The sequence below is a fragment of the Rhineura floridana genome, chromosome 8 (genome assembly GCF_030035675.1).
Source record: "Rhineura floridana isolate rRhiFlo1 chromosome 8, rRhiFlo1.hap2, whole genome shotgun sequence".
Lineage (NCBI taxonomy): Eukaryota > Metazoa > Chordata > Lepidosauria > Squamata > Rhineuridae > Rhineura > Rhineura floridana.
In genome coordinates, this window is record NC_084487.1 from 106,139,364 (window position 1) to 106,165,127 (window position 25,764).

Consider the following 25,764-nt stretch of genomic DNA (forward strand, 5'->3'; position numbering starts at 1 on the left):
TTCAGTGTTATTTTACATGTTAAAAATGTAATTGTCTGCTTTCCTAACACATGCTGAAATTAGAGCTTGACTAGTCTCCAGTCTCACTCTATATGTATATTTGTACAATAAGTAATAATGGAAAGCTGAATGTTTGCTGCAAATAATCAGCAATAATAGAACAAAACAGAAGATAAGGTGTGCTGACCGCTTATTGTGAGTCATGCATGATTTCCCAGGAAGTCAGAAGTGGAAAATTCAGAAGTATGCTTCGTAGAAAACAACCCATTGTTTTCTTTTTGTAGCTGACATGCAAGTAAAATTATGAACTTTTGCACACAAAAAAGCATATATCAAAAACAACCTCAAAATCTGCAGTCAAATTAAATTATTGGCAATTATGTATTCTAATATTCTGTATCCGAGTTTGAGGTTTTCAGGAAAATGGAGGCTCTTGGCAAAAATTAAGATGCTGAAAGATAAAGAGGATTATATCCCCACAAATATTCAGAAAATATTTATTAGTTCTTATAGAAAAAGATATATGACAGGAGAAAATATTTGAAAACCTTCACTTTCACAGCATGAAAACTCCAAATCTTTTCTTTGATATATTCTCCAGAATGTGTTTGAGTTTTCCTTCTGCTTCAAAAAGTGGGAATGCTTGCATAAATTACTGATCCTAGCCTATCCCTAAATTGTTTAGATGCTGAAAAGCTACATTTTCAACCAAGCTTGTTTCTCTGCAGATGCATTCCTTGAGATAAGTAGCTAAATGCTAGAAAAAGCAAGTTATTTGTGAGCTATCCAGCTGCCTACACCGTGCCTTATTCTCCAAAATGAATACTATGTACCGAAAAAAAGAAAACAAAATGTTCTGTATCTCTTTACTTCTCCCCTTTGTTTAGAGAGGTCTTTAATCTGAATTCAAGAGCTCTTGGTGTTTCTCAGTGGCTAAAGTTGAAACATATAGTGTAAAGTATCATCACTGAAGCCTAACATAATAGATAACCCTGGAGTTATGAGTTACAGTCTACAGATCTGGAGCCATTTTGAATAGCCACAAAAACTCTTGTGGAAATCTTTCAGATGCTTGCACGTTTTCCTAATTATATTTGCTATATTTGTTCTCATTACCTGATAGTTAGGTAATAGTTAGCTTGCACCCCTTGATAAAAAAGAACTGTTATAAGCCACTCAGACTCATCTATTTGGGTAGGTGGGTTACTAACATGTATAAAAAAAAATCATATAAAATACTCTTTTCTAGGCCTACGAGTTCTAGATTTCTGCCCAATTCCATCAGTCTTATTGCAGCAAAAGATAGACACCCATATTCCCATTGTGAGTCAACCATGTGTATTCTGGTTTAAAGAGTCACCCATGGGTCAGAAAACGCGTGGCAAAAGTGTACCCAGGACCTATGCCTAACTGTGGTCATATGTTATTTTTAATTTGTCTTTATTTTAAACAAGCAGTTTTACCATGTGTCATCACTGAGTTCTAAACAATTTAGGATTGCTCTCCAGCAGTCTTCAGATACTACAAAAAAGACGCAATCCTCCTGTGGATAAAGCCCACTGGGGGCCTGAGCAGCCCTAAAACAATCCCAAAACACAGAGAAATACCTGTTAATTTTCATAGTAGTTGAACTACATTCCTAAGGGCAGAAATTGGGTCCATTTTAATTTAGTAAAACATTAACAATGCAATATGTAGTAAGCAAAAAAAGGTCATTTTCTGCCAGCTAATATTGGAATCAGATGTTTGGCCACAAATGGATATTCAGTCTTAAGAAGTAGACTATCTGCCAAATTAATTAGTATCAGATATGCTTTAATGGACTTCTCCACACTACCTGATGGCTAATTATCTCTGGATGGTGACTACTTTAAGGGGGAAATGCCATGTCCCTCATGCAATGTTTATCTAGTACTCTTTATATGGATTCTGAATGTGAATCTTAACTATTTTGATGGACTCTCCACACCAGAGATTCTTTCCTCTTTTGTGTTGTGATACAGGACTTGCAGTAGGTCTGGATCCACAGGGCTATGGGAACCCAGATTTCTGCTGGCTCTCTGTTCATGACACCCTGATTTGGAGCTTTGCAGGGCCCATTGTGATTGTTGTGGTTGTAAGTATTACAGAACCTGCCAACAGCATAACATGTGCTGAAGTGAATGTATTATTGACAAGCCCCTCTTCAAGTTCATATGTAGTATACATCCCTACATTCAAATCAAATGTACAAAAGAAATGCAACAACATAGCTCTGATAACGAATCCTAAAATCAAAATGCCTTGATAGCGACATCAGTAGTTACACATCTCAATCATAACTTGGCATCCCTTACTGCGAGCAAGGCAACTCTTTGGTAACATTTTTGACATTGTTTACAACCTGGGAGAACAGGGATCGAATCCCCACACAGCCATGAAGCTCACTGGGTGACTTTGGGCCAGTCACTGCCTCCCAGCTTCAGAGGAAGGCAATGGTAAACCCCCTCTGGATACCGCTTACTATGAAAACCCTATTCATAGGGTCGCCAATAGTCGGAATCAACTTGAAGGCAGTCCAATTCATTCATTCATTACTAAAAAGTTAGGACATTTTTGTGTATCATACTGGACGGTAGTCAAATCTAGACAATTGTGCTTCTAAGTATCATGAAGCCTATGGCTTGCACCCATTTGTGATTTGGAGGAATTAGCTTGTTTCAGCTCCTAACATCTGCAGAGGGGAATAGGGTTCAGGGATGTGCATGAATTTCCTTTCCTTCTTTTCTCAGTCTGGACTACTATAAGCTGTTAAGGTCTCTGATCTCTTTGAAGACTAAAAATTTAAAAAAAGACACAGGGAAAGAAAAAACATTTCCTCTTATCCTAATTACTCCCCTGGGGACTCTTTCAGCTTCAAAGTGGGCAAAGCACCACTGGCCTGAAGTATCGTGGACTGGGAGGATAGAAGTAGGGTTGGAGGATGTATATCATGATGTGTGCAGCCCTCGGCCACCATCTCCCTATCCTACCCAGTCCTGCAGAATAGGAGGAAAAAACACCGTCCTTTTGCACAATACTGATCATGTTCAGGGCTAGATGAGCAGTCTCCTGCTCACCTGGCCCCAAAATCTCAGTAGTCAGTGCTATAAGGCAATTGCACTACAGCACTGAACTGTTTAGTGCGAGGCATGCAGTAACATATTAACTAAGCCCCAGAGGTAACCAGTCTCACACTATTGTGCTGCAGAGGGTTTTCTGACTGTTTATTCCCCCCATGTACCATGCCATTCCTTCCTGGCCTCCAAGCTGCCTCATATGTAGAATAAACGTAGACTAGTTTATTCAGCCTCCTGTTTTTACATCATTTTCAAGCATTATTGTCCATGATGATGGTACTGTGCATTCCCAGTAACTTCTTGTTTTAGGTACTGCTTGCAAAGTCCAAAGTTTCTTGTTTTTACTAAGCTTTGATTTGCTGCAAACTTCATAAAACAGAATCTCAAGACAACTTATAGTTGTCACTGAGCCAAAATTTCTTGAATTAGGAAAGCAAAGCATAATATAAAGAGAGGAACCCCCCATGTTGGCTCTGGATGCACTCCACAAGGGATGGGCAACTTGTGACCCTCTTGATGGAAGGCTACAACTCTCATCCCTGATTATATGGCCATTGGCTAGGGCTGACAGGGAGTCCAGCAACATATGGTTGTGTTTTTAATATTTAATATGCATTTGTATGTGTATACATATGTTTTAATTTTTTGATATTATTAATGTATGTTTAAATTGCTTGATATGTGGTTTTAATTGTATATCAGATGTTTTACTTGTTGTGAACTGCCCAGAGAGCTTCGGCTATGGGGCGGTATATAAATTGAATTAATAAATAAATAATAAATAAATAGCTGGGTAGAAAATCATACAAGTTTTGATGAATTCATGGAAGAACAACGTATGTAAATTACTATTCTGATCCATACTTTCTCCTCAAGATCAACATCGTAATCTTCATACTAGCAGTGAAAGCATCATGCAGACGAAGGCAGCGTTCACTGGAAAAAACTGGAGTCATGTAAGTTTGTCTCCATGGCTGAAAGAAAATAATCCTGAGGGATGGTTAAACAGGGAGAGCATGTTGTTTTTACCCTAAAACTGAAACTGGGGCACAATTTTGATCAAAATGTTTTTCTGTGTCACCATTTGTTGAACCTTTTGTCACCTCATATGCAGTCTAGTACGTGCCACTCCCTCACCTGTCCCCTAACTGTGGCTTGTGATCCCCATCATAAAACAATTTCTCCCATAGCGTAGAGTGATGTACTCCCTCAAAGCAGCAACTTAAATGTATAAGAATTGCTTCAGGCCATGGGTTGCCTACTCCCTGTGACGGCATAATTCCTCTGAGATATAAGCAAGCAGAATAAAAGTTTACTTTTAAAAAATCTATACATTATTATTATTATTATTATCATCATCATCATCATCATCTTTATTTATACCCCGCCCTTTTTCCAAACTGGAACTCAAGGCGGCTTCCAGATAAAAATAAGTACACATCATTAAGAACATATAAACATATAAAATCAGCATTAAAACAGGATTAAACTACTATGATGTTAAAACCAAACAGATATACAATTAAAATACTGCAACCCAATTTAGGAGCATACAATTAAAACAATCTTCAATCACTACCCTTAAAGCTTTCAGTTCCAAAGGCCTGCCGGGAAAAAAAAGTCTTTAGCTGTCAGCGGAAGGACTGCACAGAGGAGGCCATTCTTGCCTCCCTAGGGAGGGAGTTCCAGAACCTAGGGGCAACCACCAAAAAGGCCCTGTCTCATGTCCCCACCAGTTGCACTTGTGAAGGTATTGGGATCGTGAGAAGGGACTCTCCTAAAGATCTCAGGGCCCGGGCAGGTTCATATAGGGAGATACGGTCTGACAAATAGCCTGGACCTAAGCCGTATAGGGCTTTATAGGTCATAACCAGCACTTTGAATTGTGTCCGGAAACAGACTGGCAGCCAGTGGAGCTGTTGCAGTAGGGGAGTTGTATGATCCCTGTAACCAGCCCCAGTTAACATTCTGGCTGCAGCTCGTTGCACCAACTGAAGTTTCCAAACAGTCTTCAGAGGCAGCCCCACGTAGAGCGTGTTACAGTAGTCTAAGCGGGATGTAACTAAGGCATGTGTCACCATGGCCAGATCAGACATTGCCAAAATAGACCCACGAATCTGCTTACAACATATTAAAATCCAACACATTTGTACAATATATTAAGTATACATGGATACATCTATGGCATGGGTAGCCAGTGTGGTGCCCTCCAGATGTTGTTAAACTGCAACTCCCATCAGTCCCAGTTAGTGTGACCAATGGCCAGAGATGATGGGAATTGTAGTGCAGCAACATCTGGAAGGTGCCATGTTGGCTGCTCCTGGTCTATGGCATTCTCTTTAGGTCCTTGGTAATTGATGACACAGTCCAGGTTCCAGGCTATTCCCTTGGAGGGGGGGGTTCCCTTGAAAGAACTTCAGGTGGATCAGGGCCTGGCTGATGATGAAGTTGTCAGTGCCCAGAAGCAGCTCTTCTGTTGCTCTGCAGGCTCCTCTAGTGCTTGGCAGTTGAAAGGCACAGATAACACCATCTCCCGTTCTTGTCCATTCCAAGAGTTTGTCTCACTGTCTTGTTAGGGCAGTTAAAACCCCATCTCAAACATGTATGAATTTATTTATTTATTTTATTTTATTTATTAGTGATATTTATTAGTCGCTTTTTTTCCAAAATGAAACTCAAAGCGACTTACAAAAAAAAAATCTCAAAAACATATACAGATAACAGTACAAAAGCATACCAAGCAAAACTCAGTGCAATAAGTAGAACAATACGATAAAAATCACAATACACAATACAACTCAAATACAGGTTTTCTACTACCCCCTCCTGTCCCCAAAACTCAGAACCTACTAGTTCAGCCATCGTAGCCAAGAACCCCCCCCCCCGGCTTAGGCTACAGGAAGCCCCACTTCAGGTATGTGTGGTGGCAGAAGCCACCTCGGAAACAAACAGGACTCTACTGCATTGGAGATGGAGGCAGGGCGCCTCCACGTGCCAAGCAGGAGGTCTCCACGGATGCAGGAAGGCCATGGGGCAACCCAGCGGGCAGCCCCACTGGTGTGGGTCCAGAGGTGCGACTTCAGGTTGGAGCTCTTGATGTAGATCTTCTTGCAGCTGATGTAAGAGCAGATGTAGATGGCAGTCCATTTGAGAGGCCAGAAACGGCGTGAGGAAATGAGGAAAAATATATAATATCTGTTTGTTGCAATGGGTGGTGTAGTAGTTAAGTGATATGGTGTCACTAGCTATCCGACCATTCGCTAACTGTATGCTAACAGACAAATACTGGTGATGCAGGAAGGGGAAGGCAAGAGTAAGACAAAGGAGACGTAGCATTTCATTTCTGGAGATTGTTGTGGCTTCCTGAATTTATCTCTTGAGAGAAGCAGTGCTAGTGTGCACAATATAATACACACAGCTTGTGTGTTTGTGGCCATGGAGTTATACAGGCTGGTGAGGAAAACACCTGCTAGCACACGGTGAGGGTAAATATCTTTGCCTGTCACCTGCTTCATCAGCAATTACTACATGACGTCTGCCATAAACTAAGCATTTCTGGTGTAAATGCTTAGGAGGCTTGAATTGGAAGTCACAAATCAGTAGTTGGTATCTCTACCTTCAGTGTATTGATGGGTAAACTCTGAATCATAAAAAGTGTTTGGTTTTTTTATAAGGCCGCATAATAAACAAAAGACAAAACTAGTGTTTGGTCTTAATTGTGCTTTGTATTGAACATCTACACTTTAACCACAGATCTTCTAGAATTTGGGTTGTATTCAACTATGTCCTACTTTGAAATGAATGAACGCTAAGTTAGTCATGTCTATTAACTTCAGTAGATCTACTGAGTTGGAATAGTATTGAATACTACTCTTTATTTCTTTCCTGGGGTGGAATTGGGAACGGGAGTGCGCGTGCCAGGGATTGCCATATTTCATGCCTCAGTACAAATGATTTCATTGTTTTCATGTAGCTCTGTATTGCGGACCGCCTTTCTACTACTGCTCTTGATCAGCGCTACCTGGTTGCTAGGTCTGTTGGCAGTGAACAGTGATGTAATGACATTTCACTACCTCTTTGCTATCTTCAGCTGCTTACAGGTAAGTTTTGTAAAACATTTTGTCTTTATGTCATCCACCTTGTGCTCCTTGCTGATTTATGGTGTAATGGTTTGATGATATAATGCTGAGACAGGGTTCCTGCCTTTTTAAAGAGTGGGGTTCATAGTTGAAAATGACAAACTTAGTGGCTTTCATTTTTCTTTATTCAATGAAGAATACCCCGCCCCAAAAAAGTTTTTTCCTGATAAAATTTTAACACATATTCTTCTCCCCCCCCCCCGGCTTGATCCTTCTAAAAACACATCTAGGGCCTGTTCATCTTTTTCTTCCACTGTATATTCAATAAGGAAGTGAGGAAACATTTGAAGAATACTTTCACTGGAAAGAAGCCACTCCCAGATGATTCCACAACAACGAGAGCTACACTATTAACCGTAAGGAGCTATTTTGCAAAAGTATTTCCTGGTGCATACCTACAATACTTCTGTATTTTGACATACTTGCAAATGCCAAATTTTGTCTGGTTTCTCTGCCATCAGCAATTAGCTCAAAACATTGTTGATTTTAGGATATATCCTCTCTTATTTAAAATAGAGACCCATTCACTTTGTGACTCTTAAACATAATTTGGAATTATTACCAATGAATTTTATGTAACTGAATCAGAGTAGCCTTTTTGAAATCAATGGACCTGATTAACTTGAATCCATTGATTCAGATGGATCTCCTCTGAATATGTCTGAGTTGGATATAACCCTGAATCTCAGTAGTGTTCTTGTTAGTGTTTTACAGTAGAAACACTTCTTAAAGGAAACATTTACAGTTATGTAATCCTGTTTGTGATAGTTGTGGATCCCAAATTAGTTTCTATGCAGATCATACTTAGCAGGCCTGTTCTGTAATTAACTCTTCTTTTTCATTACTTAGATTTTATTGAATGTTGCTTATAGCTTTACAACAGAGAGAGCAACACCTCAACAACCTCTGTCCCCATCTGCCCCATACATACCCTCTCCCAGCAACCCAACCATATCTAAAACAGGGAAGAACAACAGCAAGAAAAGAAAACAGGGAGGAATAAAGACAGTAAATGCTATATAGAAAAGATGCACCTATTCCAGAATCAGTCAAACATTTTCCCCCAATAACTGAATAAGTTTCAGGTTGCATTTCAAAGACCTCTAAAAAAGAACACATAGATTGGTCCCTTGGACCCACCTGAAGGGTGATTTTCACAGGTACGCCTGCCATCAGATTGGGTAGTACTGCCATCTAGCGTCCGAAGGCAAGAATGCACTAGAGTTAAAACCTGGGGCTCGAGCCCCTCCCACTCCAGTCTTCATGATGATGAGTCCGAAGTGGTAAATCTGAAAGTAACCAAAGGGCAAAAGCCCCAGCAGCAAAGAAAATATACATAGCAAATATCATAGAACTTGCAACATGAGAATAGGTTTTAACTAAAGAAAATCAGACAGAGCACGAGACATATAGGTTGAACTATATACAAAATACTGAACAAATTTCCCCAGAAATCCTCCACAAGGGAGGGACGTGATGGCAGGCGTACCTGTGAAAATCACCCTTCAGGTGGGTCCAAGGGACCATTTTCCACAGGTAGCCTGCCATCAGATTGGGATGTACCAACGTAGCCCCCTAATAGGGAGGGATTCCTAGAGAGTTACAAATCAGAAATAACGTGTTGCAGGACACGTCTCCCGAAAGAGGCGTCAGCTGAAGCATAGCGATTGATCTTATAATGCTTCACAAAGGAGTTAGGGGTAGCCCATACCGCCGCCCTGCATATGTCTGTAAGAGGAGCATTAGTTAGGAAAGCCGCCGTAGTGGCAGCAGACCTGGTCGAATGAGCCGTGATATTAGACGGCACTGGCAAATTAAGTGACTGATATGCAAGAGAAATACAGGCTCGAAGCCAACAGGACAAAGTGGATTTGGACACCTTTTTTCCCAAAGATCTCGGATGGAAGGATACAAATAATGCGTCTGTCTGTCGAATGTCCTGGGTGCGAGAGAGGTAAACTTTGAGCGCTCTCCTAACATCCAGCGAATGCCAGGCCTTTTCGAGGGGATGGACCGGCTTTGGACAAAAGGATGGAAGTACAATGTCCTGGCTACTGTGGAAGATTGAGTTGACCTTAGGACAGAACGATAGATCCAGCCTCAGGACTACAGAGTCCTTATGGAATACGCAGAGATGACGGGCCGATGACAAGGCCTGTAACTCCGAAATCCGCCTCGCGGAAGTGATAGCCACGAGGAAAAGGACTTTAAAAGACAACAGTCTTAGAGGCACTGAGGCAAGAGGCTCAAATGGAGGTCGCTGTAATGCCTGCAAAACTTTGGAGAGGTTCCAGGATGGAAAATGGTGACGTACAGCTGGAGAGAGGTGGGTAGCTCCTCTTAAGAAGCGTTTGATGAGCGGGTGAGTGCCTAGGGGTGCTGCCGATGAAGAGACAGACAGAATTGACGAGATGGTGGAGGCCTGTCTACGCAGGGTGTTCGGTCTGAGTCCCAATGTCATGCCTCTGTATAGGAACTGTAGAACGTGCTGTACAGTGGCTTGGGGTGCTGAAAAACCTTTGGAAGTGCACCAGCTGGAAAAAGCACGCCAAGTACTCTGATAGATTTGAGTAGTTGACGGTCGCCTTGACGCTAAAATAGTGTTTATGACCCCTTGAGAAAGACCAGCAGTATTCAACTGTGTCCGCTCAAAAGCCAGGCTGTCAGGCTGAGCCAGTTCGGGTCCGGATGCCAGACTGGACCTTGGGAGAGAAGATCCGGCCTGATTGGGAGGGTCCAAGGATCCGCCATTGACATCGAGAGGAGGTCCGAGAACCAGGGTCTGCGAGGCCAATAAGGTGCTATGAGTAAAATCCGTGTCCGTTCGAGTCGGAGTTTTGTCAATGTCCTGCCTATAAGGGATATAGGCGGGAAGGCATACAGGAGCCCATCTGGCCATGGTGTCGTCAGAGCATCCACTGCTTCCGCCGTTGGCTCTAGGTACCTTGAGAAGTAACGAGGCAGTTGGCAGTTGTGGCTGGAGGTGAAGAGATCCAGCGAGAGGGGGCTGAACCGCCGCTGGAGAAGGGAGAACACAGCCGGATGAAGCTTCCATTCTCCCGGATGGACCTTTTGCCTGCTGAGCCAATCGGCCGTAACGTTTAGAGTTCCGCTGAGGTGTTCTGCTCGTAATGACAGGAGGTGGAACTCGGCCCAGTCAAAGATTCGTGTCGTTTCCTCCTGCAGAGCCCTGGACCTTGTGCCCCCCGTCTGTTGATGTGAGATTTCACGCAAACATTGTCCGTCCGAATGAGGACATGTTGTAGAGCGAATAGTGGCTGGAAGTATCTCAGAGCCAGATGAGCAGCTCTGAGCTCCAGCCAGTTGATGTTGTGACTTAGGTCCTGGGTTGACCACATGCCTTGGACAAAGGTGGAGTTGCAATGGGCTCCCCAGCCGGACAGACTGGCATCCGTGGTGATTAGGACTCTGGTTGGGTCCCGAAACGGTGTCCCCTTGGTGAGGGAAGTTGTGGATACCCACCAGCAGAATGATTGCTTCAGAGATTGGCCCAGCAGAATTACGCGATGGTTGGACCTGGAAATGTCCGCTTGAAAAGGTAGGAGAGCCCATTGTAAAGGTCTGGAATGATGTCGGGCCCACGGAACGATGTGGATGGAGGAGATCATTGCCCCGAGAAACTGGACCAGAAACATGACATCTGCTGTGGGGCGATGTAGAAGTAAGGTTGCCATGGCTGTGATGGAAGCAATACGGTCTGGGGACAGAAAGAACATGGCTAGGGATGTGTCCAGTATTGCTCCTAAGTGCTGGAGGCGCTGAGTTGGTTGTAGATGACTTTTTTCGGCATTGATCAGCCAGCCGTGAGAATGTAGTGCCTCTAGGGTGAACTGGATCTGCCTGTTGGCCAAGTCCCGGGAGCCTGCTCGGAGGAGGAGGCCGTCGAGATAAGCATAAATATGGACCCCCTGGAGGCGGAGATACGCCAGCATGGTGGCCATCACTTTGGTGAAGACTCGGGGGGCCGAGGAGAGGCCGAATGGAAAGGCCCGGTATTGAAAATGGAGGTGGCCTAGTGCAAATCTCAGGAACCGTCTGTGTTCCAGGCAAATTGGGATGTGTAAGTAAGCGTCCTTCAGGTCGATGGATGCGATAAAGTCCCCTTGTTGTAGAGCCTCTACAATAGACGCCAGAGATTCCATCTTGAAGTGGTGGTATTTGACGAAGCGGTTGAGGCCCTTGAGGTCTAAGACCGCCCTCCATGAGGAGTCTTGCTTGGGAACCGTAAAGAGCACAGAGTACACGCCTTGTAGCCGTTCGGATGGAGGAACAGGATCTATAGCGGCTATCTCTAGTAGATGTCATAGGGCGTCCTGCATGACCTTTTTGCGTGCCCTGGAGACGGGGGAGATGCAAAATTTGTCCAGTGGTGTCCACCAAAATTCTATATTGTAGCCCTGGGTGAAGAGAAGTCTGACCCAGGAGATGTTTGTCAAGTTTAGCCAGATGCTGGAGAAGAAGGAGAGTCTGCCTCCAATGGGGATGGAGTCAGAACTGCCTGCGCTGACGGGTTCCTCTGCCATATGCCTGCCTGCTCTGGTATTGGCCCCTGTATTGTGAGCGTTGTCTGGGCCAGGGTGCCTTGGAGGGACGGAAATTTGTAGGCCTGGTATCCCGTCCTTGTCCACCAGGTCGTCCTCTCCGAAAGGGTTGGAAGGAACGGTAAGAAGTAAACCGTCGCATGGGTCTGCAGTCGTCTCTTTTGGCCGTAGCTAGTGCAGGTTTACGATTGTCCTTGGGGTCGACAAGGACTGCTTTGAGTGCGTCCTCGCCGAAGAGCATAGATCCCGAGTATGGAGCTAAGGATAAGTTGGTTCTGGCAGTCGAATCGGCATCCCAATGTTGGAGCCATAGGGTACGACGAGCTACAATTTCGGCCGCAAGGGCGCGTGCACCGTGATGGGAAGTGTCTAACGTGGCGTCGGCCACAAAGGCAGCAGCCTTGTGTATCTTGAGGATACATTTCCTTAGTTTGGCGGGATCCGGGTTGGGGTAGTCAAGGAGATCCTCTAACCACATCATGGAAGCCTGTGAGAAGATAGAGGCGGTAGAAGAGGCCCGGATGGAGTGAGCGGAAGCCTCATGGATCTTACGGAAGACAAAGTCAAGCCTCCTCTCATAGGGGTCCTTGAACAGTGATTCGCCTTCCTTTGGGAGGAGAGACCGGGATACAAGATTGGAAATAGGTTGGTCCACCCCCGGGACGTTCAGAAAGGACATGAATTCCGGGTCAAGGGTATAGAGCTTGTTGGCTAAGGATGAGGAACGAAGGGGACGGGCCCATTCTTCTCTGGTCAGTTTTTTAATGGGATCTGGTACGGGAATGAAGTGCTGCACTGATCTGGGGGACTTGAGAACTCTGGCACCCTTGACAGGAGGGACAACCGGTTGTACAAGTTCTGGTTGAATGCCAAGAGTGTCCATGACTCTACGTGACAGATGAGAGAAATCCGCCGGGTCAAATAGGTGATAGGAGATCTCCTCCTCCTGGTCAGATTCCCCACTCCATTCATCCAGGTCAGTCTGAAAAACGTTCATGTAGTCATCAGTCTGAGATTGCTCTATGTCCAGTCTACCCCTGACCGCCTCATATGGGTTAGGGGAGGGTAGCGGAGCATCAGTATTGTCACCAGGGTGTCTCGCAGAGCTGGGCTGTCGCGAGGTTCCGGGCTGAGAAGACAAATGTAGAGAAGGCTGGGGTTGGGATAGGCACCCCAGCAGCTCTCGTAGTTGTTGCAGGAAGACAGGGGTCAACTGTATCCCTGGGAGAGTGGAAGACGGTAGCGCCTGTTCCTGAGGAGGAATTTGAGGCTGCCCAGGCGGAGTTTGAGGAGCTTGACTGGGGAATCCTTCAAACTCTTCCTCTGATGACTCAGAAGGAGACTGGAAAAGTGCAGGAATGGCTGCATGGCGAGGTTTCTCCGGAAGCGAGGGTGATACGTAGCGTGCCTTCTTGGGCGCCCGGCGACCAGACAGGTGTTTAGTCTTTGCTTTTGCCTTGGCGTGTTTTTGTTTAGCTGGCTGGCGTGGTGATGGACGGCCTGCTTCAGGGGATATTGTCACCTCAGGGTTCAAATCCGCCATGTCAATCTCTGAATGAACGCCCACAATGGGGAAGGAGCGGTAACAGAGCTAAGGTAGAAATAGTATAGGACAGACTAGAGACAGTATGACAGGAGTAAGTACGCCCAGTACGAGGAAAATAACGACACGGGTAAGGTTGGCACCAAGCTAAGTACACGCACACAATGGGGAAGGTGCGAGACTGCTAGTTACGCTGCCACTTTGGCCACGAGCAAAGTCCACACACACAATGGGGAAGGTGCGAGACCGCTAGTTACACTGCCAACTTGGCCATGAGCTAAGTACACGCACACAATGGGGAAGGTGCGAGACCGCTAGTTACACTGCCAGAAAAGATAAGCCTTATTTAACAATCGCAGTGTGGCCAGGGCTAGATACACACACTCAATGGGGAAGGTGCGGTACCGCCAAGGTGCACAGACTAATAATGCGCCGCCGAAGGTGGAGCATAAGTCAATTGGATGTGCACCTACAAATATACACACACACAATGGGGAAGGTGTGGTATAACGGGTCTACTGGAGGTGCACCTGCAAATATACACACACACAATGGGGAAGGTGTGGTATAACAGGGCTACTTGAAGTATCTGAAGGAAATACTGATTTGGTGAATATATTAGGTGAGTATATGTTTGTTAACAGGAGACTACACAAGTCCCACAAGTGAGAAAAGTATTAGAAAAGAAAAAAGCGGCAAAAAATGAAACAAAATGGCGGCCGCGATATCGGAGCCTCTCATTAAGGCCCTAGAAGGGTTTGAAAACGGCCAGGAGCCAGCTGGAAGGATATGCCACCGGAGGGTGCCAAAAAACAGGCGAGAGAGGCGATATCAGTAAGCCTAATTAAGCCCAAGCCGGGCTGAATGAACAGCCGGGCTGAGGGGCCTCTGTAAAAGAATTGAATAAATAATTAACAATGGTGGCCGCGATATCGGGGTTGGCGGGAAAACGGGAGCGCCACAAGAGGCTTCAGTAATCCCTGAGGGAGGAAACGGGCGGGGTGTCTACGAGGGAGCTACCGCCGCAAGCTTCCCTATGTAGAGGCTGAATTACAGACGGAAATAAGGAGGGGGGAGACCGCAGCCGCGGAGCCCCCGCAAAAAAGAGAGAGCAGCAGCCGCTGCTGTTGGAGGCTCAGAAGGTTGAATAACAAACGGAAAAAAGGGAGGGGGGGGACCGCAGCCACGGAGCCCCCGCTAAACAGGAAAGCAGCAGCTGCTGCTGGTGGAGCCTCAGGGGAAACCCCGAAGAAATAAAGAGGTAAAGCGATAAGGAGAAGAGTTGAAAATAAAGACTTAGCTACGCTCTGTCTAAATTCCGATCTGCCTTGGACGGAGGCAAGAATGAAGACTGGAGTGGGAGGGGCTCGAGCCCCAGGTTTTAACTCTAGTGCATTCTTGCCTTCGGACGCTAAATGGCAGTACTACCCAATCTGATGGCAGGCTACCTGTGGAAAATGAGATTTCCCAGATGTTTTGTATTGCTTATAATTGCCTTTGTCTGGCCCATAGAGGGAGCTTCTGAATATTATGGCCAAAGTCATGCTTGCCAACAAGTACACACTCAACAGGGAGCTGTTGCTAGTCACGGCTCTTGAGTGTGCCTATATTGAACACTGATTTACAAGCGTGTTTATTTCATTCAAGTTTTACAGTTTGGGGTATATACTTGAAACATCTTAGGGGTTCAGCTAAAAACATAATGTGTAATGTGGTCTATAACATTTTATTACCTTTACAGTATGGACGGAATGTTCAGGGGAAAAATACTGGGACTCAAATTTCTTATCTGAGATTTCATTAGAAATAGGAATTAAATGAGGGATTATTCCTAACCTTTTTCCTTTGGTCACTCTGACTTTCAGGAGAAGAGTGTTTCTCTTTACTGCTAGAAGCTGTTTCCTAAAAGTCAAACTTTGAATTCGTCACACAGTGCATAGTTAAAACTATGGAATTCACTCCCACAAGGAGCAGTGATGGCCGCTAACTTGGATGGCTTTGAAGGGATTAGACAAATTCTTGGAGGACAAGGCTATCAGTGGCTATGCTCTGCCTCCATATTCGAAAGCAGTGTGCTTCTGAATACCAATTGCTGGAAAGTACAAGAGGGGAGAGTGCTCTTGCATCATGCTTGCAGGCTTCCCTCGGCCATCTGGTTGGCCACTGTGTGAACAGAATGCTGGACTAGATGAGCCACTGCTTGATCCAGCAGGTTCTTCTTACGTTCTTATATTCTTATGAATGGCCAAGCAAAAGATTAATGAAGCCAATCCTTTGGACAAAAAACGGAAAAGTTTAGGTTCCATCAAATGTACTATTTAGGGCTCATTTGATTACCAAAGCTCCTGATCAGGATAATCACATGATATGGCTGTTGATGGCATATACCATTTCAGAATGTAGGTGGGGGACCATCTGTTAAATGTCAGGGAGAAAGGTAGTAAAAATTGTTCTCCATGAGATGTAGTTTTTCTGTGTTCAAGGACACTGGAGGAGCAGTTAAATATGCTGCCCCCTACTATCAGAATGAAATGGCATAGCCCAGCAAGAGGTTCAGCACAGGATCTGGCTGTACATATAACTCAGCTTTAATAATAATGAGCTTTTAGATTGTTTGAATGAATGCTTTCTAAAAGAAAGAACTTTGTTTACTGGTTAACATCTCTCATGTTTCTCCTCTCAGCGGTCTCTGAACTGTAATGACACATATATAGAAGAATCAAATATGTATCGCACAACTATTGGGGAATCAACTGTCTCCTTAGAAAGCACCGTCAGGTCAGCCAAGAGTCACAATAGCTACCTTGCTTATATTCTCAGGTAATCTGGTGGAGGCGCATGGCTTTCAGGCCTTTCCTTTTCTCGTCTTGCTTTTGCAAAAAATAAAATAAAAATGCATTGCCACTTTGCATAAATTGCCTTTTCCTCATGCCTCTGCATCTTATCTGTGCACTTCTTCTGTCCATACAATCTGATTGGGGCATTTAAAGAAAATGTAGGTTGAATGCTAATTGCAGTGGCTCTGACTAATGCCACCAGGCAACCGTTGCACTTGAAAGAACAAACTAGGCGTTCCTGTGGTGTTGCTTAGCCTTTTTTGCTTTGTTTTTAGAGATGAAGCCACCCAGAAGCTTAGCATGTCATCAAGCCAAGCAAGAGCTGGTCAGACAGAAGGTGATTCCTCCATCTTCCACAGAAAGCCATCAAAATCCAATGGTAAGAGGTCTTTCTTCTAAGAAAATACAGTAAGTGTTTTTTTCAGCTCAGTTTTAACAGCCTCATGCACATAGAAAATTATAGGACATTTTTCTAATTGTCAAGTACCATTGATGAGGGCAGGTCTACACTGCAGCTCAGAGCCTGTTTTGCTTCAGGGCCTATTTTAGCTATGACATCAAATCAGTGTTCATAGTGATGGGAAAGGGAAGGAGGCATAAATATACCACTGTGTTGCAAAGGAAACATATAAAAGGGCACACAAAGGACCCTCCCCAACACATAATGTAGCACATCACAAAGGCCCTGCTTGTACAGTTAATCATGCATAGGCTTATTCACACATTCATGTATCACCACCACCAATTAAGGAGGTGAAGTCATACAGATTGGGCCTATGCACACAAGAGCTCTTGTGTCACACATCACCTGATGTGAACACTCACTCCCCCACTACAAATAGAACATATTCAGGACTGGACATGGAACTGAAACAGCCTTGGTCGCCCTGGTAGATGATATGAGGAGGGCGCTGGATAGGGGAGAATTCACCTTCCTCGTCCTCCTGGATCTCTCAGCGGCTTTCGATACCGTTGACCACGGTATTCTTTTAGATCGCCTGGAGGGATTAGGAATAGGGGGCACTGTTTTACGGTGGCTCCGTTCCTATCTCTCAGACAGGCACCAAAGGGTGGCATTGGGGGATGAGGTTTCAGACCCTTGGCCTCTCAATTGTGGAGTGCCACAGGGTTCTATCCTCTCCCCCATGCTATTCAACATCTATGTAAAGCCGCTGGGAGCCATCATCAGGAGATTTGGGCTGCAGTGCCACCAATATGCGGATGACACTCAGCTCTATCTCTCGTTTAAGTCCTCACCAGAGTTGGCTGTAGACACCATTTCCAAGTGCCTGGAATCCATAAGTGGATGGATGGGAAGGAATAGGCTGAAACTAAATCCCGACAAGACCGAGGTGTTGCTCGTGGGAGACAGGGGCAGGTTGGGGGATATAGACCTGGTGTTCAATGGGGTAAAATTGCCCCTAAAAGACCAGGTCCGCAGCCTCGGGGTCATTCTTGACTCCCAGCTGTCCATGGAGGCTCAGGTTTCGGCAGTGAGCCGGGCAGCTTGGTATCAATTACATCTGATAAGGAGACTGCAACCCTACCTTCCTGCCCATCTGCTCCCACGGGTGATACATGCCCTGGTCTCCTCCCGCTTAGACTACTGTAATGCGCTCTACGTGGGGTTACCCTTGAAAACGGTCCGGAAATTGCAACTGGTACGGAACGCGGCGGCACGCTTGATTAAGAACAGCCGTCGCCGTGATCATATCACTCCGGTGTTAGAAGATCTACACTGGCTACCAGTTGTTTACCGGGCCCAATTCAAGGTGTTGGTGTTGACCTTCAAAGCCCTATACGGTTTTGGCCCAGTTTATCTGAAGGAGCGCCTCCAGCATCACCAATTATGCCGCCTGACGAGATCAGCCACACAAGACCTTCTCTCGGTCCCACCAGTTAAGATAGCGAGGCTGGTGCGGACCAGAGAGAGGGCATTTTCGATTGTGGCCCCCACCCTCTGGAACTCCCTTCCTTTTGACCTTCGCCATGCCCCTTCCTTGACAGGTTTCCGCCGGGCCTTGAAGACCTGGCTGTTCAGGCAGGCCTATGGGTTCTCTGGGGGGGGGGGGTTGTTTTTAATACCGGTACATTAAATTTTGTTTGTGGTTTTATTGGTTTTATTGTATTTTATCTTGTAATTGTACGTTGCCTAGAGTGGCCGTTAATTTGGCCAGATAGGAGACTCAAAAATAAAATTTTATTATTATTATTATTATTAAGAGTCTGCTGGATCAGGCCAGTGGCCTATCTAGTCCAACATCCTGTTCTTACAACGGCCAACCCAAAAGCAGGTCCTGAGCATAACGTCACTCTCTCCACTTGGGATTCCCAGCAACGGGCATTCAGAGACATACAGCCTCTAACAACAGAGACAGAACAGAGCCATTGTGACTAGTAGCCATTGATAGCCTTAGCCTCCATGCATTTGTCTACACAAAGAGAGAGGAATGATGGCAGCTGGGTAGATGAAACACCTTTCCGTGAACAAAGGATGTTTGAGCGTGTGAAAGAAGTTATAGATCAGTGTTAGTTTTGATATTGCAATTTTCCTGTAGTAAACTCACTTGCTTCCATTGTTGTATATAATGGGATGTCCCAGTATAGTGTCTAAAATTATACAGTGCAGCTATGTTTTTGTTCATCACAGTTATGCCATATTGTTTCAACTATTTCATTCATACTTCTACAGAGAACGATTCTGACTCTGACAGTGAGTTATCGCTTGATGAACACAGCAGTTCGTATGCCTCTTCTCACTCTTCAGATAGTGAGGAAGATGGGATGGAAGCAGAAAAAAAATGGAACACAGCAACCTCGAAAAACAATGACCGGGGTCCACTCCACAGCACTCCCAAAGGTAAAGGAGAAACAGCCAGGGCTGTGGCTGCTGCTATATGAGCAGGCTTAAAAATAAGTTTGAAAGTGCCGATGTGCTTCAGAGGATATCATGATCATCTTGCCTTGGAAAGTGGAGGTCTAAATTGCTGCACAGCCAGCCCAACAGGGATTGGCTTAGGACAGGGCTGGCAAATCTTTTCTCTGGCAAAGGCCACACACTGACAGTGGATGGGGCTACAGCTAGATATAAGCAGAACCAGTCCAAAGTGGGTGGGGCACCCCTTTTTCTCTCTCCCACCCCTTCTCTTGCTCTCTGCCATCCCCTTTTCTCTTGTCTTTCTACCACTCACTCCCTTCCTGCTGTTCCCGCCCACACATGAAATGAGACCAAGAATCTCAGGCCACACGTTGACCACCCCGGTCTATACAAATTTACTTGTTACTTCACAGTCACTATCGGAATAGTAAGAAGCTGCATCACATGCTGCTCCTAAGGATAAACGAGGACAGGACAGTTCAGCATTGTAAATGTTTAAAAGGCTGCAAAAATGAGCCATAGTCAAACTGAGCATTTCCACATAAAAGGATTGATTTTCTTGCTGCCACAGTTCCTTCTGCTGCTCTGCTGTTGAGCTGAAAAACTGCTTGCTTCGTTGGTTGCAAAGCTGTAGCATCAGCAGTTGCAGAGAGAGCAAAAAATACCTCTGGCTGTACTTTGTTGGTGTTATCCAGAAGAGGTTACGGTCTGAAAGACGAGAAAGAGTACAATTCCCAGTTAGCAGTCAGATTCATTCACACAATAGTGCACCACCGATCAGCTGACACAATCCAGGCAACAGGTATATTTCAAGCAAAGGTCAGGAGCATCACAAGGCACATTAAGCCACCTGAAAACAGCTGTTTGTTCTCCTCAGGAATGCAGGGCTTTTCTCCAGACTTATGTCTTCTGTGATATCTGAACAAGTGCAAGAATGCGATGTTTGCTAATGTAGCAGTGAGCAAGGAACATTTGCAATGCACTAAAGTGCAAGCAGAGTGGTAAGCGGCAGTAACGCAGCCGAAGCTCTGCTCACGGCCGGAGTTCGATTCCAACAAAAGGAGGAAGTCGAATCTCCGGTAAAAGGGGTCGAGGTCCACTTGGCCTTCCATCCATCTGTAGTCGGTAAAATGAGTACCCGGCATATGGTGGGGGGTAAAGAAAGACCGGGGAAGGAACTGGCAATCCCACCCCATATATACGGTCTGCACTACAAGTGCGGGGACACCTTTACCTTTTTTTAAAGTGCAAGGCTGCTGTTGCTGGTAGTGGCCCTTTGAATAACAGGAAAGGAGATAGAGAGGCAGTGATAAGCAGGCAATATAAACAAGGAGATCTCCCCCTGCATCATATAATGAGGTTTGATTTGATTCAGGTTTTTCCTAAACTATGGTCCACAAGCTTCATTTAGGTGGTCCTCAGCATGTAAAAAGACAATGTAACAATCGCAAAGCATCTAGCACACTGCAGTACAATTGCTGTAACGGGAAAAAATCATTAAATGACCCATCAAGACCCTCAGCTCTTTACAAGTGGTCCATAGGGGGAAAAGTTGGAGAACCACCGATTTAATTTATTAAAAGAAAATTACAAAATGTCTATGTCACTTTATCCAGCCAAAAATGGGGTCTCAACATGTCATACAATACAATAAAAATAACAACAATAATAAAAACATATTCACAATTGCAATTAAAACCTCAAAATATCACCAAGCCTTTTTCTGTAAAGGGGACTCAGAATCCGGTCTTCGGCAGTTACCTCTTGGCCCTTTGTCTGTGATCAAGAATTTGCATAATCTCTTGTGCTGCACAGCTAGTTTTATTTGCGAGTGAGAATGTTGTCAGTGCTGAAATTTCTAAACCTTCTGCTGTAGAAGAATGAATCTTGGGTATTTTTTTCTAAAGAGTGTGGTGGCACAATAAATCTGCAGTGGTGAGGAAAAGATGCTCCCCCCACCCCAAATTGCACTGCTGGGCTTCCAGCTCCTTTGTGGAGTGGCGGTTGCTGCAAAGGTGGCTACAAACAGGAGAAAAGGCGCAACCATGAGCCTAAGCCTGAACTTAGGTTCAAACTAGGTTTTAGCCAAAAGATTACTTAGGAAGATAGGAAGCTGCCTTATACCGAGTCAGACCATTGGTCCGTCTCGTTGCCAGTCAACGGTGACTGGCAACAGCTGTGCAGGATTTCAGACAGGAATCCTTCCCACCTACCAGGAGATGGCAGGGATTGAACCTGGGACCTTCTCCATGCAAAGCCTGTACGCTACACCGGAACCACGACATTTCCCTAAATTTGGAGACGATTAATTTAGTTGCCAAAACTGCTTTCAAGAACAGCATAAGCTGCTGAGAGAGGCTCTTTCAAGTTGTACTGACTAAATGTATACTTTGCTATTGGTTTTTATTGTATTTGGTTTATTTTGTTGTGCCCTGCAGTGGATTCTGTTCCCAATCACGTAAAACCCTATTGGCCTTCTGAGGGCATAACAGCAAGTGATGGTGAGGAGCCAAGTGCAAAGCAAAAGCTGAAGGTGGAAACCAAGGTGAACGTGGAACTTCACCAGGAAAATCAAGCAAACTACAGCAGCGAAGTACCTCAGGATAAAGAGAATGAATGGCAACAAAAGAACAAGCCACTGACGCAACAGAACCACCAGCAGCCAGAACAGAGGAAAGGTAATGAAGAACAGTTAAACCCGGGGTTGCCCACACAACAGGTCTCAGTAAATATCCCCTCAACAATCCACAATGCATGAGAGAGAATGTTTGCTCTTCCCTCTCAGTTCCTGTTTGCACTTGTTCAGCCTCTCCTACATGGAACACCTCCCCCTCCAAAACATGCCATTGTTTCATTGGATGTCAGGACATTCACTTTTCCTTCTATTCTGAACACAGGAGAGGTACAAAGAGCTTGCTTTTGAACAAACACAGCAGTTGGTGATGTAGGTGCCTTTTCCCATTGGTGAAGAACATGCCTGTACCATTTTGTGGTCCTGTCTCTTTTTCTGCTTTAGTAGATGTGGCAGCCATTTTGTGCTATGCTGTGCCCCAACAGCAGCTGTTTTGTTTCTGGTGCCCATGGCACTTTCTCAAAAATCCAGATGTGTCCACTGATCCAAAAACATTAGCAGCCCCTGCATTAAACTATGGGATTTGATACCATAAAATATTGTGATGGCCACCAACTGAGACTGCTTTTTCTTTTTTTTCATTAATATTTATTCAGATTTTCAAAGACAAAAAACAAAACAAAACAAAAACAATTATACAATAAAATCAAGGACAAAAAACAAAACAAAACAAAAACAATTAAACAATAAAATAAAATGTTGACTTCCGATTTGTCGCAGATCAGTTATAGGTCTACAATGTATAACAGTCCTATCTCTAAAATTATATTATAAAATCACTTTCCTCCAGAAGTTATCTTAATTAATCATCAAATCTCATAAACATTACTTTATTCTTTCTACAAAAAGTCAAAGAGAGGTTTCAATTCCTTGAGAGATATATCTTTCAACTTTTCTCCAAATAGACATGTCGCTTAATCCATCTGATTCAAATCTGTTAGGCCCAATAATTTCAATAGCCATTCTTCCATTATCTATATTAATTCCATCTTCCATCTTCAATAATCCTGTTAAATCCAGTAATTTCAGTAGCCATTCTTCTATTATCAGTATCCCATAATAATCTTATTGTCATAGCCATAATCCAAATAAACATATCGATTAATCCATCTCGTCAAATCTGTTAGGTCCAATAATTTCTATAACCATTCTTCCATTATCAATATTAATTCCATCTTCCATCTTCAATAGTCCTTTTAAATCCAGTGGTTTCAGTATCCATTCATCCATTATCCGTATCCCATGATGATCTTGCTGTCATAGCCATAGTCATATAACAAGAGTCTGATGGGAATTTCCCCCATCACAAATATGTCCTTGCCATCACTTCTGAATATGTTGCTGAAATATTGTTGTAAAGTCACATCTCTGCTCTGGGTGCATCTCTGCTCTATCACACATTTGTAGTTAATTCCATAAGTTTTTTCTATGTCAAGCTCCATCACATCATTCCAGTCAAGAATTCTGAATATGTTGCTGAAATATTGCTGCAAAGTCATATCTCTGTTCTTCTTTTTTACAAAATGCACTGGCTCATCTCTTAAGAGTTTCTCCACTGTCACATATCTATAGCCAACACCATAGATTTTTTCTATATCAAACTCTATCACATCATTCCAGTCCAGAAAGTTATCCAAGACATTGATAACTTTACCACCAAAATCTTCATTAATTTCTTCAGAGACAACGTTGAATTCCAAACAGTAAACTTTATTTCTAACATCCATAAACTCCAAATCTTTTTCCAATTTCACATTTGTTCCAATCTCCAGGGCTTGTAGCTTCCCTTTAATTTTTCTTTTCTCATCTCCAATCCCATCAAACTCCTCTCTCAGAGAATCCCCTATTTCTTTAAGCTCCTGCGTCATTTTGTTAAATTCAATTTTCATCTCCTGTCTTCCCTGTCGCAGGGTTTGTTTCATTATCTCAATCTCACCCATTATTTTCTGAAACATAATTTCTTCCATGGTCTCAATCACTTTCCTGGTTGTCATTCTTAAAACCACAGAAACAAAAATTATTTCAGCCACAATTGGGTTAATATTCGAGGCTTGCTAATATCAGTGTAGACAGTACAGCCTGCCTTATCTCTATGAGTTCAGGAATACAAAACAAACTTAGTTCCCAACATCAAAACAATTAGTGGCGTCGTGAACAAGCAGATTCGTCAAAATGAAATAAAAAAAAAAAAAATTTTTTTCCCCCCTCCTCGAAATAGAAATCCCTCTTCCGTTGATATCTTTAGAATGCACCTCCAGGACAGCTTTTTGCTATAAAAACAAAGATAAGCTTTTTCGATTTCTTTCCACCTTAATTTCGTAAGTGAAAGAGAAAAGCCATACCTCTCCTAGGAGTTCTTCACAGCTGATTCATTGACAAATCTCTTTTTAGCTGCACCAATTAAAACCAAATGAAAAAAGAAAATAGAAAGAAGGATGCTTATTTGCCTGTTAAAGTGCGTTTTCCTTTGAAGAAAAGATAAAACGTGTCGCTATAATCAGCTAGAGCTTGATGAAAGTCCATCCGGCATTGCAGTTTGAACCTTCTCTCATAAATAAATGAAATCCAGTCCTCCCCACAAAAACAGGCTTTGTGGTTAATCTCTTATGTTTCTCCCTGACCGGAAGAAGATCTTTATCAGTCAAAAAGAGCGTTCTGACTGATTTTAAAGCTGAAAAAGCTTCTTCTGAGATGAGAGCTGACTCAGAAGCAGCACAGACAAAGCAACCCTTCCTGGAAGTGAACTGAGACTGCTTTCAAAAGGGGGTTTGTTTATTTATTTAGCAAAAGTTATATACCGCTTGATTGTATGAAGACCTTTAAGCCATTTACAAAAAATTAGAGTAATGCATGAAGAATAAAGCTATCAATGGCTGTTAGTCATGTTGGCTATAAACTACCTCCAGGATCATAGGCAGCATGCCTCTGAGTGCAAGTCATTGGGAAACAGCAGTGGGAGAAGGCTGTTGCCCTCATGTTCTGCTTGTGGGCTTCCAATAGGCAACTGGTCAGCCACTGTCAGAAAAAGAATGCTGGACTCAATAGGTCTTTGGTTTGATTTAACAGGGCTCTTCATATGTTCTTAACACAAATTGTTTTAAGATAAAAAAATAAGGAAAACACACAGTTCAGGATACGTCACACAGTTTTAGAGTGTACACTTAAGATGTTTTCGTGTCTTAAAAATGTAGAGTTTGAAAGTGGCAAACATGCATATGAGCATGCACGCATCATAATTGACAGGAAGCCATGAATGACTACATCCCTCTGTCAAGTGACATACCTAGACAGCAAGAGTAGGCTGAATAATCTGCCTGACATGACTGGTGTGTGCTATGGCTGTCAGAGATCCTTGCTGAAAGACTTTGTGAGATAGATCCCTATAAGCATTGGGAGGCTTGCTGAGCTTTCCTTCCATGCCTTGAGCCTAATTCTCTACCACAACAATTTGTACCAAAAAGTAATTGAAGTGCAGGCTTGGGTACTAATATTGTTGCTGTTCCTGTTTAGACTATGCCTGCTTTTCTAGATGAACCAAGTCCAGGTGGGCATCTGTCATCACAATTAGCATAACCACAAAAATTATATGTTGCACTTTTCTTTATTTCACACATAGGTATATACGGAGATTGCCTCTTGCTAATTACAGATTTTGAATTTGTTTCCATGTCATCATATCAAATTACTGCCACTCATCACTTCCCTTTTCTTTCCATGGCAGGCATATTGAAGAATAAAGTCACCTACCCACCCCCATTAGTGGACAAAAACATGAAGAATCGACTACGGGAAAAACTGTCAGATTATAATCAAACGACTATCTCATCCAAAATGACTTCCATTGGGACTAACAATGGTATTTGCACCACTTCAGATTCTGCAGTAACAATAAAAAACCCACGAAGAGATCAGCCTCCAGAACAAATAAATGGTTTAGCCATGAATGTCTGTGTGGGAACAGTGACTGCTGAAACCTCCGATTCTGAGTGAGTGACAATTTGTGAATTGCTTTTCCTACTTCATGGTGCTCCCCCTCTTGTATCTCTGATGTTTGCTCTTTTCCATAGATTTAACA

At 43.8% G+C, this 25,764-nt stretch overlaps 1 protein-coding gene across 4 annotated transcripts in view; it reads left to right on the forward strand.

Annotated features, from left to right (window-relative positions):
• Window positions 1-25,764, forward strand: part of CELSR1 (cadherin EGF LAG seven-pass G-type receptor 1) — a 248,708-nt gene that overhangs the window by 218,835 nt on the left and 4,109 nt on the right. For 3 of the 4 annotated variants that reach the window (XM_061640286.1, XM_061640288.1, XM_061640290.1), the window contains 9 exons: window positions 2,004-2,116; window positions 3,975-4,054; window positions 7,072-7,198; window positions 7,468-7,593; window positions 16,026-16,162; window positions 16,455-16,558; window positions 18,872-19,039; window positions 21,496-21,735; window positions 25,411-25,675. In XM_061640286.1, the coding sequence (XP_061496270.1) occupies window positions 2,004-2,116; window positions 3,975-4,054; window positions 7,072-7,198; window positions 7,468-7,593; window positions 16,026-16,162; window positions 16,455-16,558; window positions 18,872-19,039; window positions 21,496-21,735; window positions 25,411-25,675 (1,360 nt within the window). The remainder of the gene's footprint in view (window positions 1-2,003; window positions 2,117-3,974; window positions 4,055-7,071; window positions 7,199-7,467; window positions 7,594-16,025; window positions 16,163-16,454; window positions 16,559-18,871; window positions 19,040-21,495; window positions 21,736-25,410; window positions 25,676-25,764) is intronic. The other variant, XM_061640289.1, reaches the window with a different exon arrangement.